Below are 15267 nucleotides of genomic sequence, written 5' to 3'. Positions count from 1 at the left end.
ACATTCCTTTCCAGAGCTTTTCTAATTCTTTTCCCATTTCCCAGTTGTCTTTCTTGCCACCCTTGTGCCTCCTTTTCTCTGTTTCAGTCTCCTCCAAAATACAAAACCTGTCTCTAATTCCTTTTTCTCATTTTGTTCCAGTTTTGGTAAGTCTGTATTCAAATTTGGTATATCTGGTACCATTACCCAAATGATGTCATATGTGAGGGTGTTCCTGATATGGTTATAGACCTGCTTTGGAGCTTGTAAGATCGCACTTGACAGAAGATGTTCTTTCCAAAATATTCCTCTTCAAATTCCTATGAAATTTGTCTATTTTTCCCATAACTCCCCCATAAGCACACGCGAGATCCAGCCACCTTTCACAGCACTGTCTGTAGTTTTCACCATCTTATCACAAAGTTATTCATGTTCAGCAATTTCTCGTGTCACATTCACTGGATTCCTATGTCCTGCAGTTAGCTTAACCTCAGGTCAGAGCCAAGTTATTTGCCTGCAGCATTAATATCATCTTGGTATCAAGTTTACTTGGAGTCATTTCATATTCATCTCCGTATCGCCAATATAATACTTAAAATACATCATGGTTAGAACCAGTCCCTGAAGCATCCTTCTGAAATGAACAGCACAAACATGTCCTGTTGACACATCCTTTTGCGGATCTGTTGATTGAGTCAGTTTCTAAATTGATATTTTGTGTGTGTACACATCTGTGCATTTTACTGACTTTCAGCCCCAAATGGTAGCTATGAGACAACACACAGAAGCCAAGTAAATGGTTCTCATTGTTTCAGTCACTGAACGTGTCTGTCAATAAGGAAAAAATTATATTGTAAAAGTCCAGTCACAAAGCATGTATCAGATTTGTAAATGAACAAGCGCTATGGAACAAGATCCACTAATATAAATAACTATTGTTCTCTCTTCCTTATTCATTAAAAACAAACAAACAAAACCAATTAATTACACATAAAGCTTGAAGTAGTCAATAATGACAAATAGTTTGTCATGGAAACAAAACTGCTAGGAGGAATGGGAATATCTGTTATTCTTCCTGCTGAAAATGTTAATGCTTTGTTAATTAACCACTTACTTTCAGATCAATTTGTTGAGGTGACTCAACATCTAAAATATTTGTTTGCTTCTTCTTGTGGACATCTGTAGTTTGGAGCAATGCATCAACAACCAGGACAAGTCTGCATGCTCCCAGTAAATGAAGATTTCATCAAATACTCAGCAGGGCTCTCTCCAAATGCACTTTTAACCAAAACAGCTACACCGAATGTCTGCCAGGAGTTGTAATCAATAAACCACCATCTCTTTTCTTTAGCTCATCACCTCATACCAGAGACATGGAACTTCAAATATCAGCTCAAGAAGATGGGTTGGTTGCTGCCAATTTTTCAGCTAGGAGAGGACAGCCTTTCTCTTATATGCATTTCAGAAAATTCCATAGTACGTTATAAAGATTTCCTCAACATTTGAAAAATCTTTTGCAATTCCCTTGCATTTGCCACACTTGGATTTGCAATATGATTATCCAAACAGATACAACATCTTACCATATAATCAAGTATTTAAAACAATGAAACAGGATTTGCCTGATGTAACTCTTCACAAAAGACTGATATCTCCTTTTGTTTGTCATCCACCTTTTTTCTTCATCACATCCTTGTTTTTCTGATTTGCATGCGACTCTTGCCATTCAAACTGGTATCAGCTTTAGGTGAGGATGTCAGGTGCTGCAGTTCTTAGATTCCCTGTACATCCACGACATTATAATGAATAACATGCATAAACATTTATAAACAAGCAAACAATGGTTCTACCATCAAACCAAACTAGAACAATAGGCAATATGGAAAAAAAAAAACATCTCCTCCCATCTTAGCTAAAAGCTGTAACTCCTCTGTGCTTGGGGAAAACAGCCATCTCCACAGGATAATCCATCAGAGTCCAAAATAGATGTTTGGACTCAATTTCTCTCTTGAAATGCCTCTTCCCTTTCTCTATGGAGTGAACTTTTATCACTACATTAGGCAAGATGTTTATGTTTTGGATGAATACAAGACAAGCAAGATTGACTTCAATTAAACGCCAGTTTAGGTATTATACTGTTAAAAGTCACATGGCATCTGCATGGAAAGCTAATGGTAAGTAGTAGCCTATTAATTTAATATGGCATATATATAGATAGAGGATATGTCTCAGTGCTTTTTATGAAGTGTACAAACAATTTTGAAAATATTGTGAGCATCGGAAGAGCCACACTGGCTAAAAACAAGACAGTAATGAACAAGTCCAGTCAGAATGTAAACGCGGAGAGGCCAAACTGTTCTGGTTAGTGATTTTGCATCGCTGTAACCCAACTGCAACAGGAAAGGGGCAGCTCAAAGGAAGCGCTGCTGTTTGCAGCCGTAGGCACGCTGCAGATAACGGGTTGTGCTTATGAACCAGCTTATGGGGAATCCGTGTGAGGAAAAGGTAAAGGCATGATCATAAGGGGACGGTCAGGGCACGCAGTGCTGTGTAAGAGGTAAGTGAGGCTGCATAGAGCATGTATTGCTTCAAACTGCTTTCAGGTGTGTTTTATGTTTGTGCTATCCCATTTCTGTACTTTGCACTTGGTATTCATGGCCGCAGGGCGGGCATCCCGCACTCCCTTTGCGGCCATCGGGGATTAACACAGCGGCCGCCGCCATGACAGCGCCCCGAGCGCCCCCTCAGCGCCCCGCCGCGTAACGGCGCCCAACGGCCCCTCCGCACGGCGCGAAGGGCGGAGCCTCGACCTCGGTGGGCGGGGCCTCACACACCCCCGTCCAATAGAAAGGCGTGCTTCCGATGTTTTTCCCCTCCGCCGGCCAATCAGCGGCCGCGGGGAGATTCAAACGGGGAGCGGCGGGCGCGGCCCGGGTCCGGCCGGGAGCAGGCGGCGGCGGCTGCGGCTGAGGTGAGTGCGGGGGGGCGGGGGGCGGCCGTTGGGGGCCCCGCGGCTCCCTGAGGTGAGGGGGGGGGAAAGGGGCTGCGGGGAGGGGGCCCGCGCGGCTGGGCCGTGCCCGTGGGGCCTCGGGGCTTTATTTTTTTAAATAAAAACTGTTATTTTCTGGGATTGGGGAGAAGTTTCAGAAAATGGCGAGTGTCTGTGTGGTTTGGGGATGGAGGGGGAGGGGAAGGGGAAGGGTCAGGCCGTGCTGGGCAGCAGAGTAGCAAAAGGCACAGAGCTTCCTTCACACGCACCACTACAATTTTCTCTTCTGACCTCAACCCTCAAACGTGTGTATTTTAGAAGGAACATCTGCTTGCCTGGCTCCCCGTGTGTTTTAAGCGAGCTCCGCAGCTTGCGAGCTTGTATCTGTTCCTGCAGAGTTACAGTAACGGATAGGCTCCGCTTTGACATCTGCAGATTAAACGGGTAAATAGCAGATAGCGTCACGCCTTCCTGCAGGCTGGCCGGGTGTTATCGCGTGCTTCTCTGCTTTTGTTCTCGCTGAGCAGCTGGCGAGATCTCGAGGGCAGGAGCTCTTTTGCACCTCGTTGTCTGTGTAGTAGTTCCGAACAGTCAGGAAGGGTTTAGAGCAATGCTGGAGTGTTTAAGCAATGTTGATATAACTGCACTCGGGAAGGATTGTGGGGATAGCTCTGCTTTCTGTAACTGACGCTGTTTTCTGTTCTACCAGCAAGTATGTGCTTAAGCAGTGAGCAGTATTGAAATACTGGCCTGAACACATGAATGAAATAATGCAAGTGCTGTAGAAGATTAAGGCTGCTGCGAGTTTCCTCCTCCTGTTTGTGTGGGATCTTTCTGCATGTAGGGAGGGCAAAACAGCTTAAACGTAAGGGGATGCCAGAAAACACCCAAGCTAGTAAAGCTCCTGATGTAGTGGGAGAGGTGGCGTTTTTCTTCTGCAAAGAGGTCTTGACTCAGTCACTTATCACAGTCTCTTAGCAAAAATTTTAATTAGGCCATAGGAACAGAGCTAGACAATAGCTGCAGCCACAGTGATCTGGCACCGCAGAACCATCTAAGTAACGTGATGACATGGATGCCTTTTTCTAGGCTGATTCGCTTGCAGGAAAAAGCCAGGCATGCTCCTGGGCACTTGCTTAAAATCCTGGCTGTTCCTGGCAACTCCTTGGATATAGGCTGATGGGGTACTTTGATAGCTTCCAGGAGCAGGAAGAGGATACCTTGTCCTTCAGAGATTAAGGACCTTCAGTAAAAACAGCACCTGTCTCTGTTCAGGAGTAGCATACCACAGTAAGTCCACTATTTCAGGGCTGGATGTTACTATTTCTCTTGAGCATCAATAAACATGACAGGATGCCATGTGCAATATACCCAGTGACCAACCCATACTGCCACTCCCCCCACTTACAGCGCATGCTGCTTTTCTAGTTTGTCCCTTGATTTCTTATTGGGTCTGTATGAGGTGTTAAAATTACTGCTATGTTTTTTTAGAGGTAGTTTTATATTTTCCTGGTTTCTGCATACGTGTTCTCCCTCTTCCTTGCTTCCCTGTCCCTCACCTTCTTGCATGGCTTTTCTAGATCTCAGACGTGCTGCCATGCAAGCATTGCCGTTAGAAGCTCAGTTCCTCTTGAGCATGCTTATAACTGCATGTTGCTATTTTAGGTCTTTATTGCCTTGTCAAATTTTGAACACACTTTGCACAAATTCATGGCAAATGCTTTCTCAAAAAGTAATCATGCAGCAGATTAAGCCAAAGCAAGACTCTGAATACTTGCTTATGATTGAACTTGACTGTGAGTGGGAAGATTAGTTGCAAATCATGACAATACTCAGGCGATTATGATTTTAGCGTATCTTTCATCTCAAAATGTCTTATATAGCAGGCACATTTGGAAGTACTTGCTGTTAGTACAAGTGTAATTTTTGACTTTCTGCTGTTTAGTAGTCTTGTTACTAATTTTCATTAAAAGTAATCAATAATATATTTCTGAGAAGTTGTGACGATAAAGCAAGCTGTCAGTGCATACTGACATACATTTACTTATTGATGTCTAATTTGTTGTTACTTAGGAACTTCTTCAGGATGGAGAGCTACATTTCTTGCCTTTGCTGGGTTCTTGGGATCATCTGAAGTAATCTCACTCTTATCCAAATTAACTTTTTGACAATTCCTTCTTCAAGAGAAGATTACTCTGTGTTGTACACATTGACACTTCTTCAGTTAAGAAGCCACATACCAGAAATGTAAGTTTGACACATTGTTGAGATGTAAGATCTGTCCTTAAATATGATCATAAAAGGATATTCTCACCTATAAGGAGATCTGAGTTTCTGTAGCTACCTCTACTGTATTAATCAAGGGCAAAACTGCAATAGGTACAAAAATCTTCCTTATGAAGAGACGATCTTTCTCCATGTGAAGTAAATACCACCTGTGGAGCAGCATGTAAACAATCTTTGTTACAGTAATCACCTTTGTCATTTTTAGCAATGTGATCCCCAAAAGATGTGGTAGTTTACAGAGGTGGTCTCAGAACAGCGAAGGATAATTCTTCTCTATGCAGTGTGGAGAGGAATGGGTATTAAAGGAAGCTGCAAATAAATAAGCCCTGAAGTCAGTTTTCTGTTCAATGTACTTTACTGTTAAAGAAAAAGGAGGGGAGGGTTCTCTTAGTCTGGGATCAGTGAAAATTTGATTTTTTAGATAGTGCTGATTTTAGCATGCTGTCTCAAGCTTTCACAATTCTTTCTGTTTACATTTCTGGGGGATGCTTCTTTCTGTTCTTCTCTGACCACTGAAAACACTTCTTTTTATAAAGAAAGGAAGGGTTCATTTTAGAACTTTGTGTTCTTGCTTTTCTGCAAAGATATTATGTGCATGTCTTTAACACAAGTTTACTCGTATAACTAAATTGACAAAGTATTAATATTTGCTATTTATCCTGGTTGAGTCTCAATCTGCAAAACATATATGAGGGACTCTACCATGGAAGTTCCAATTAAGGTCAACTGCAACAGTTCTAAAATTTCACTGGTTTCTTGCCTCTAGATGGAGGAGGAGGAGGATCTAAGTGAAAGGGGATTGCCACGAATTGCTTCAATCATGAATAGAGTTAGAGACCTGAAAAACAAATACAGAAATGAAGACAATATCACAGATGAACTTAACTGTACTAAAATATCAGCTGATACAACAGGTATGTGTTTTGGTTGGTCTTTGTCTTGAGTGGAAGTTCTTAAAGTGTTTTTTATTCATGTTGGTTGTGGTTTTAATCAATATATTTTGTTATTTTACTTTCAGATAACTCTGGAACAGTTAATCAAATAATGATGACAAATAACCCAGAAGATTGGCTGTCTTTTTTGCTTAGGCTGGAGAAAAAGGGTGTTCCTCATATGGATGTTAGTACACTGAACAGACTCATTGGTCGCTACAGTCAAGCAGTAACTGCGTTACCTGCAGAAAAGCATAGTGAAAACGAGAAGTATGCTCGCATCCTCGTGAGATTTGCTGAGTTGAAAGCGTAAGTGTGAATTTTCATTTGTCAATGTAAGAACTCTGAATGATGACTTCTGAACTTGAATGATGGTAGCAGGTCTTGTGTTAGTGGTTTCTGCAACAGATTTTTTTTAACAGCTACTTGAAGCTGAGCAGCTTTGGCTATTCAGCTTCCTTAGTCTCTGTAGTACTTGCATTTATACTCAAAAAAATTCTTCAGAGCTATTTGATTTAGGGATGTTGGCACTTCTGGTAAAAGGGAAGATAGCACGAAACCCCTCTTTCTCCTTATTTCAGATTTATACTTAATCTCAAACCTATGTGGATGAAATCTGATATGACTTCAATCTTTGGTAACTATAATCTGTGTATTAAACTGTACCTTTTAAGCTAGGATTATTTCCCTGGACTCTTGTAACTGTCTTGCTGTGGCTGTGAGGTAGACAGCTTCTTATAATCTAATTCATCTAGCCAAACTCCAGTAGTCTCTCCTTGTCAAGGTTTCTTTCTTTCTTGCTATGGAAGCCATATCCCAGCTACATTAAACACCTGCCTTAGGGTAGGAAGAAAGTCTTAGAATATCATTCAGTACTTTCATGATTTATGAAGTTAGTTCTGATTGTAGTTTATTGCTTTATCTGGTGCAAATTTAAACAGTATGTTCAGATGTTTTCAGATGTAATTTGGGGCAGGATTATTACATATCGATAAACCTTTTTTGGTAAGGAGTTCTTTTGTTGTTACTTGCTATGTATCTACTAGTTCTTGTTTATTGTATATTCTCCTATTTGGTCCTCTTTGGCTTGAACTTGCAGTATAATAAGGTCTACTTCTTTATCTGTACTGTTATCTGCATGGAATTTAATGCATTAGTGTTTTGTTCCATTGAATGGTTTTAGTAATCTACTGAATCTACTGTTGAGAAAAAGTCAGGAGTAAGTGACCTGTGAATCCACAGTGTTTTGAAAATGGTCCTCTTTGTCTAAACGTTGGGAGTAAAGCACGTGTTTGGGAAAGACATCCTGTTTCTAAAGATATGGAGAGGTGGTGTTCTTTAGTTAGTTGCTTTTTATCAGAGCAGAAGGTGTATGATAGAGGCTTCGGGCTCAGTTTCTGTAACGTCCCTTCCAAAATGTTGCTTGGATCCTATTACCAAGCCACATCTGCCTCATGTACAGCAGGAGTTGAGCTTCAGAAAGATTTCCCTACCTGCCTAATCACTTTAAAACTCTTGTACTTCTTTCTACTTCATATTTAAAAAGTGACTTTGAAGGTATGGATACTGGAATGTCAATGTTCTGTGGGTTGTATTGCAAAAAGCAAAGCTGAAGGCACAGGCAGTAGCCTGTTAAGCTAGAATGCATATTAACAGTTTTAGTTTCAGCAACTCACTGGAATGTGCTAGCTGACTCACTGCTACAGTATTTGGGGATGCCTTCTTGGGAGTAGCCAGGATTGTATTTTGCTATTAGAATGCCCTGTCAATAGCTACACTAAAATACCCTCTGCTTTGATAACCAGCATCACGAGGGAATCTACCTAGAGTGATGAGGAGTTCAGGTCTACTCTCAATTTTTCTGCTTCATCTTTCACTTTCAATTGGTGAATAGTCAGTCATGTTTCCTGACTTGTTAATGTGTTTTTCTAAAAGGTAAACAATCCCTTTCCCTCTTTTTTTTAAAAAAAAAAAAAAAAAAAAAAAGGACCTGCTAAAATCTGGCATCAATCCCAATGGAATCTTGCTAGAATTGTCTCCATGAATGATTGTTCTCCCACTTGAAAATTACTTTCTTAGATTATCCAATTCTAATGAGAAAGCATTAGCTTATAATAACTGAGATTGGCATATACTATTAAGAATAAACATTATTTTACATTTAAATTATAAATGTATAAATTTATATGAAGCTGTGTATGAACTACATGTGTAATCTCACCAGAACATGAGATTTGCTTTTGACTGATCAGGTTTAAAAACCAACAAAAACTCAACCATGCAGCTGGTGTTGCTTGTCCATAATTCCTGGTGATGGAGTTATTCAATGAGTGGTTATTTGAGTGTAGGATGTCAATGTTTGCTCAGTGCTTGCGGTTTCCTTTGTGTCTGAGATTTCCCTGGTGTTTCAGATTCCCCTGTTCCTGTCTGTCAGTTTGCCTAGTACTGTCTAGTTTCTGTGATCAGTTCTAGTTCCTGTTAAAGAACCTTATGACTTCCTAAAACGTTTCTGATTTTTCTTAGCTACTGTGAATAAAGTAACTCTTTGATACATAGGTGCTCTGGTGGTGGTGCCTTTGGGAGAAGAAAGGTGCCCCTTGGTAATGTTCTGATTTGCTGTTCTTGCAAATATTCCACTTAACAGCAAAAGCCAGATAAGAGCATCACAAACTTTAGGAGCAGGCAGCGACCAACAATGAGATCTCAGTGTCTATGTGCACCAGCACTGGGTTCTTCTGATTAAAAGTGGGTTTTATCATTCTTGGCACTGGGCCTGGCTTAGCACAGACTCTTTTCTTGCTGTAGCCTGACCATACTAAAATCTTTTGACTTATTATAATGCAGAGGTTGTTTGAAAAAGCATTGAATGTACTCTGAAACAGGCGAAAGTGAAAACAGCTGCACGTGTGAATTGATTGTACATGGCATTAACCATGCCAGGCCTGCCTTCTGGCTGTAATACAGTGCCACCAAGTGTGTGGCACTTGGTCAGTGTTGCTAATGGTAGGTCCTGTTCAGCTTATTGCTATCCAAGTCTGTGCTGCTTCCCACAGACACAACACTTGACATGGGTTTGTGAAAGTGAACTAATGTGTTCAAGGCTGATTTGTCTTACCTCTGGCTTTGCCTGTGAATGGGTGGTTCTGTACCTCTCCCATTGCTCTGGATCAGAGCTCAGTGTATTAAACATACTAGGCAGTAGTAACATGGCTAAACTCTGATGGAGGCTTTGCTAATTTTTAATTACAACTACAATTCCACAGACTTCTGCTCAAAGTGTGTTCTCTCTAGCTTTATGATGTGTTTTTTTGTACTTGTTTAAGCTGTTATTTCATTTGTTTTCTCCATCTATGCTTTTAAGTACTCCTTTACTTTGAACCAGGGTGAAATTCTGGAAGAAATGTCTATTTCTTGATTGTAGAGTTTGCTGACTAATATAATGTGGAATCATTTGGATAACCAGATAATCTGGAGTACTATTATCTTGTGTTTTTGATGGCAGACTTTTTTCCATGCAAATTCTGAAGAAAATACACCCCCACCTCCCTTTGCAGCCTCCTTAGTGGGATTGGATGTATCTAAAATAACGCTAATGGACTAACAAAATCCAGAGATAGTTCTCTGGATAGCATCAGCATGTGGCTTGGAAGGTGTTAGGGAGTATTTTGAGGGGAAAATAGCTATGTATTCTTTGTCACTGCTAATACGGTTCCTCAAAATGAGTCTACAGCCTTTCTTTTCACATTTGAGCATATTCTAGTTTTTGGAAAAGTTCAGTTTTATTTATTTCAGTTATTAGCTTTCTAAAGATAGTTTACTTATCTGTACTTATTAATGGTTCTGAGGAAAAGAACAACTTTGGCTATATATGGATTGCTTTTCCAGAATTACCTGAAGCAATCTCCAAGCACATGGAACTTGATCTTTGTTTGTCAGGTTCTTCAGTCTGTAACTAGCCTTGTGCTGTCTTTACAGCCTTCAAGATCCGGAGGAGGCACGGGACCAATTTCATCTGGCCAGACTGAATTGCAAGAAATTTGCTTTTGTGCATGTGGCTTTTGCACAGTTTGAGCTATCACAAGGTGTGTAGAAAAACTTTGGTGCTGCTGTTCTTTGATTTTAAGTTGTTTTTTTTTTTTTTTAAACTTTTGCTGTGTTACATGTTCTGTGAGGAAACGGAGTAACAAATCATAAAATGAAAAACCAGGATTTTCTTTTATGATTGAGATTTAATTAGAATGCATCTTCAATGAAAATATGTGCAGTTCTTATTTTTTTTTTCCCTTTTTAGAAATCTGTCAAACAAGATGAAAACTAGCAGGGATTTTTTTTAAGCATAGATTTTATTGGCAGGTGTGAGCGAGTCTCTTGGTGCGGTGAAAAGTCATGGTCAAAGCTGGGTGGCAATTTTCCCTTTAGGTATCTTCAACTTGCTTGTCGAAGAGATTCTCACTCCAAAAAGCAACCGTTGATTCTCTTTAAAATTACGATACACTAAACTATAAATGCAATCTGGTCAAACTAAATTTCCCTTTTGTCACTCAGGTTCTTAAGTAGCTGGCAATTGGGTTTAAATTCTTTTGTTTCCTGTTCCACTGTTGACCTTTCCTGCTGGGACAGCAGAGACGAATGATGTTGGTTCATAGTTGTAATAGACGAATCTTTGACAGTGTCACAGATGCTGAGCCATGTTTTAGGCAAGCTGCTCTGGTATGAGAGTAGCATCTCTTCATATCTGGTTCACTTCAAGGTATGCCTGAACTGTCTGTCCCTGAGATCAGACTTTTGGGATTAATTCATTCATCCTGTTCCTTGGTGTACTGCATCTGGCTTGGGTGGAGTTACTTGTGTCTAAGTGCTACGTTTTTGATTTGTGATTGTTTAAAAGTGTTGATTACACCAGTGTTTTAACACTGCATGTTTCCAAAGCTTTTTCTCTCCATCTGTGCCTCCCATACTAACATACTCAGTATGCTGAGGGTGGACAAGAGGACAGCTGACTGGAACTTGGTGGTATGCTGTGTCAGGCAACATCATGCTCAGCAGTAAAAAGCTGGTGGCTTGCTCTTCCATGGTAGCAGTTGCTTGGAAACTGGCTGGGCACCAGCCTGCTTGTAGGAGGTGATGATTGCTTTGCATGACTTTTTTGTTCATCTCTTTTTCTTTCACTCATTAAACACTTTATCCTGACCAATGATTTCTCTCTTGCTTTTGCTCTCCCTTTTTTGCCCATCCCTTTGGGAGTGAGGAATGAGTGAATGCCTAGTTGTTGGTCAGGGTCAAGCAAGCACAGTTTGGGGGGAAAAAAAAAACAGAACTTTGTTTCAGATGATTTCAGGATCTATACCATCTTCTTTGAAAGAAGCCTTGGTGGATACATCTTAAGTTTGTTTTGTTTTTTCTTCATGGCTTTTGTCAGTATCATGTAAACTTGTATACTGCCTCGTATGAGGAATTATTCTCAAAATTAACTACCCTAAATGAAGAAGCTTAAGCTGTTCTGTATTCTGGATCCTAAATCCCTCTCACTAGATATTCCTTTTTATGCTTGCTTCTTGTTTAGGCAGGATAATTGTCCATGGAGAATAGATTTTAGTCCAGTACTTTCTTGCTTTACAGTATTTTAGGATGCAGTTCAGCTGTTCAAAATGTGTCCTGTGTTATTAAAGTAGTAAATAGTGAAGTAAGCTTCTTGCATTTTGTGTTTTCTTAACTACTGGTAAGTATACCTGTAATGCAACAGGAAGGCTGTTTTAAATTTCCCTCAAATTCATGCCACATAACTAATAGAGGAATACCAAACATTACTTCTACTAGAATCATAGAATGGCCTGGGTTGGAAGGGACCTCAAAGATCACCCAGTTCCAACCCCCCTGCCGTGGGCAGGGACACCTCCCACTAGATCAGGTTGCTCAGGACCCCATCCAAACCTGGCCTTGAACACCTCCAGGGATGGGGCATCCACAACCTCTCTGGGCAACTTGCTCCAGTGCTTCACCAGCTTCTGAATGAAAAACATTCCTCCTAACCTCTAATCTAAATCTCTTCTCTTTTAGTTTAAAACCATTCCCCCTTGTCCTACCATCATCTACCTGAGTAAAGAGTCCTCCATCCTTTTTATGTCTCCTTTAAGTATTGAAAAGCTAACATGAGGTCAACTCAGAGCCTTCTTATCTCTTGGTTGAACATCCCCAGCTCTCTCAGCCTTTCTTCATAGGAGAGGTGCTCCAGCTCCTTGACCATCTTTGTGGCCCTACTCTGGACCTGCTCTTAACAGGTCCACATCCTTCTTGTGCTGGGGGCTCCAGAAGATAGAGAGATGACAAATTTGTATATCTGACTTGAAATTCCAGTTTTTTAGATGAGTCAGTTATCTGACCATCTATTGCTCTAATGTCAGCTTATGTTGAACTTTCAAAACAGTACTTTAAAAAAAAAAAACCAAAACACTAATGATTTGTCTTATGAGCATTGGATGTTAATAAAGGTAAACCGGTAGTACTTCAATAACAAAGATTATTAAATAAATGCAATAATCATAAAGCCCATTGTGTAACTAAAAGTGTAGAAATGTTATTAGTGATTACAATGACTAAATTAATCCTATCACAATCACTTGGTAATTTAATTACTCTGTAACTATGGAACATGCTCAAGCCATAGCTGGCTACTTGCTGTCAAAGTGTAGAAACCTGAAATGCAATCCTTAATCCCAAAGGAATAAACCGTTTATGATTGGCTTTGTTTTATCTCTCATGTAGTCTCTGATTTGTATCCCTGAGCTGGTCAATTCCACATTTGGTGATGTGAATAGAGCATTAGTTTCCCTACTTCACAGAGGACTGCTGCAACATGTGAATCTTGTATTGTTTTTTTAAGAGCGTGGTTCCTTTTTTCATAGAGCTTGTCCAGCTATAGCTAAAGGAAAAAGGAGTGTAGTGCTCTGCCTCCTCAACAAAGCTGTTTAAGCAGTGCATTGGCAAGCATGCCAATTGTTTCTGGATTGATTTGACTTTCCTTTTATGTTAGGATGAAAAATTATACATTTGCTTCTCTGTTTTGGGCAAAAATGTGAGTGAAAACTGGTGACAATCCTGAAATTATGGTTGATGAAATAATATTGATTTGCTTGTAACTCATAACCTGAAAGAATAATACAAAGGTGATATTTTTTGTTTAAATGAGTAAAAACCTCATTTAAATAGATCAGATGAGCTCTTTTCCTCCTGTGCCTTTGCTTAGTGCTACTTGAAGTAAGATTTGCTGTGAATAGCTTAGAGTTCATGGCCATTAAAACTCTGCGTTTGGGTATATGAAACGTTGTGCCTAGGTGTGGATCGTCCAGGCTTTTTTGTGAAGTAGACAGACTGAGATGCATTTGGCTTTACTTCTGTGCCTGGGTTCCCCCATCTAATAAGGAGAATGGAGCAGCCTTTTCATGTAGGTGTCTGTCATGTTTATTATTCAATGAGGCACTTAATGCCAGGAGAAAATTACTCTCCTTTTGAATAACAAGTCACTTTAAAGGACTGTGGTTATTAACTGTAGCCATAGGTAGAATGCTAGCTATAGGTTCTTAAATGCTGGGAAAAAAAAGCTCTATTTCTTGCTAAGAATTTGAGGGATAAGTGGGTTTTGATCTTGGTTAAAAACCAAGAAATAATGGGTATGCACAACATAGATCTAAATGAAATCATAGTGAAGCTTATTTTGGCGTTTCCTTGCTCCTGTGTCTAGCATCACAGATTGTTCTAAAAATATATTAGGAACCTATGCTTAAATCTAGTTTCCTCCTCAAGCCTTTCAGGCAAGATTGACATCCACTTTCAGTAATACATCCACCTTCAGTTACTGGTGGAGTTGTGAGTGCTAAAGACATGGAGCTTTCAAATATTATCTATCTGTATCTTTTAAGTAGACGTGGGGCACCTGTAAGAGCTTCACATTTTGCTGTTCTGGAAATGAGGAGGAAGGATTTTTGGAACTTTAATATACAGCTGAATGTTAATAACTGCAACAGTGTTGCTTCAGTTTGGTACTCGCTGAACAGAAATCAAGAGAAATATTTTGGTCACAGTATATTTTTCTCCTTATTTGACTTATTTTTCATAGCTGTGTGTATAAGCTTATATATGCAAACTGAATGTTTTGAGTGTTTTGTTAAACCGTAGCCCCACCAGTTCTCTCATCTCTGCTTATGGCAAGTATTAACTACAAAACTCTTGTTAACGCATCCAGTCAAAAGTGAAGCAAAAGCAGGCAAAGTCACTGTCCTTTTTCACACTTCCTTAATTGTAGTGCCTTCTAGAGTGACAATGTTTGGTTTAACAGCAGCTTTAACCTTGATTCCTACAAAGTGCATTAAAGGTGTTTTATAATGCATAACAAATTTGGTATCTGGTCAGACGTAAATGCAAATTTGTAAAACTCTTCTTTCCTTGCTTGTGATACAGGGGAAAAAAACCTAGTGATGTGTTATTTCCTTGTGGTTCTTATAACACTAAGCAACTGCTAAGAATGTAGTTACATGAAGTCAAAACGTTTTGTGACTCCGTGCTCAATTTCGTGTGGAAAAACTAGCTTATGTGATCTGTTTAACTGCTTCCAGGCAGTATCCTGAAAGTGTTCATTATGCTCTTCCCCCTTAGATATCCAACGGCTTCAGAGAATGATGGAAAGTGACTATAAAGCAGCATGAGCATGATCATGTCTTCCAAAAAAAAAGTGTTACCACAGTAAAATTGCTTTTATTTGCTTGAGTTTTAATTCTGTGGTCCTTGCTACCTAGGGCATGTGAAGAAGTGTAAGCAGCTCCTTCAAAAAGCTGTGGAGTGCTCTGCTGTTCCACTAGAAATGTTGGAAATGGCTCTACAAAACCTGAATTCACAAAAACAGCAGTTGCTTTCAGATGAAGAGAAAGAGAACTTTGCAGGTAATTGTAAACTTTTACAATTGTAATCGAGTTTATGCATGTTGTAATGCTAAATCAAAAAAATATATATATTCCACTGTTTGTCCTTCCTAGATAACAAACTCAAAATCTGTTATTGCCTAGTGACCAGTTGTCTCTGTATATTCTC

At 39.8% G+C, this 15267-nt stretch overlaps 1 protein-coding gene across 2 annotated transcripts in view; it reads left to right on the top strand.

Moving 5' to 3' along the window:
• The first annotated feature begins 2824 nt into the window (after positions 1-2824).
• TTK (TTK protein kinase) overlaps positions 2825-15267 on the top strand; it is a 30124-nt gene continuing 17681 nt past the window's right edge. Inside the window, exons 1-7 of one of the 2 annotated variants that reach the window (XM_084514402.1) lie at positions 2933-2950; positions 4074-4258; positions 5042-5215; positions 6021-6168; positions 6273-6495; positions 10162-10268; positions 14976-15119. In XM_084514402.1, the coding sequence (XP_084370528.1) occupies positions 6021-6168; positions 6273-6495; positions 10162-10268; positions 14976-15119 (622 nt within the window). In that variant the 5' untranslated portion in view covers positions 2933-2950; positions 4074-4258; positions 5042-5215. Of the gene's footprint in view, positions 2951-4073; positions 4259-5041; positions 5216-6020; positions 6169-6272; positions 6496-10161; positions 10269-14975; positions 15120-15267 lie in introns of both variants that reach the window. The other variant, XM_084514403.1, reaches the window with a different exon arrangement.

Source organism: Aythya ferina, assembly GCF_964211825.1.
Source record: "Aythya ferina genome assembly, chromosome: 3".
Lineage (NCBI taxonomy): Eukaryota > Metazoa > Chordata > Aves > Anseriformes > Anatidae > Aythya > Aythya ferina.
This window is presented reverse-complemented; position numbering and strand designations above follow the sequence as displayed.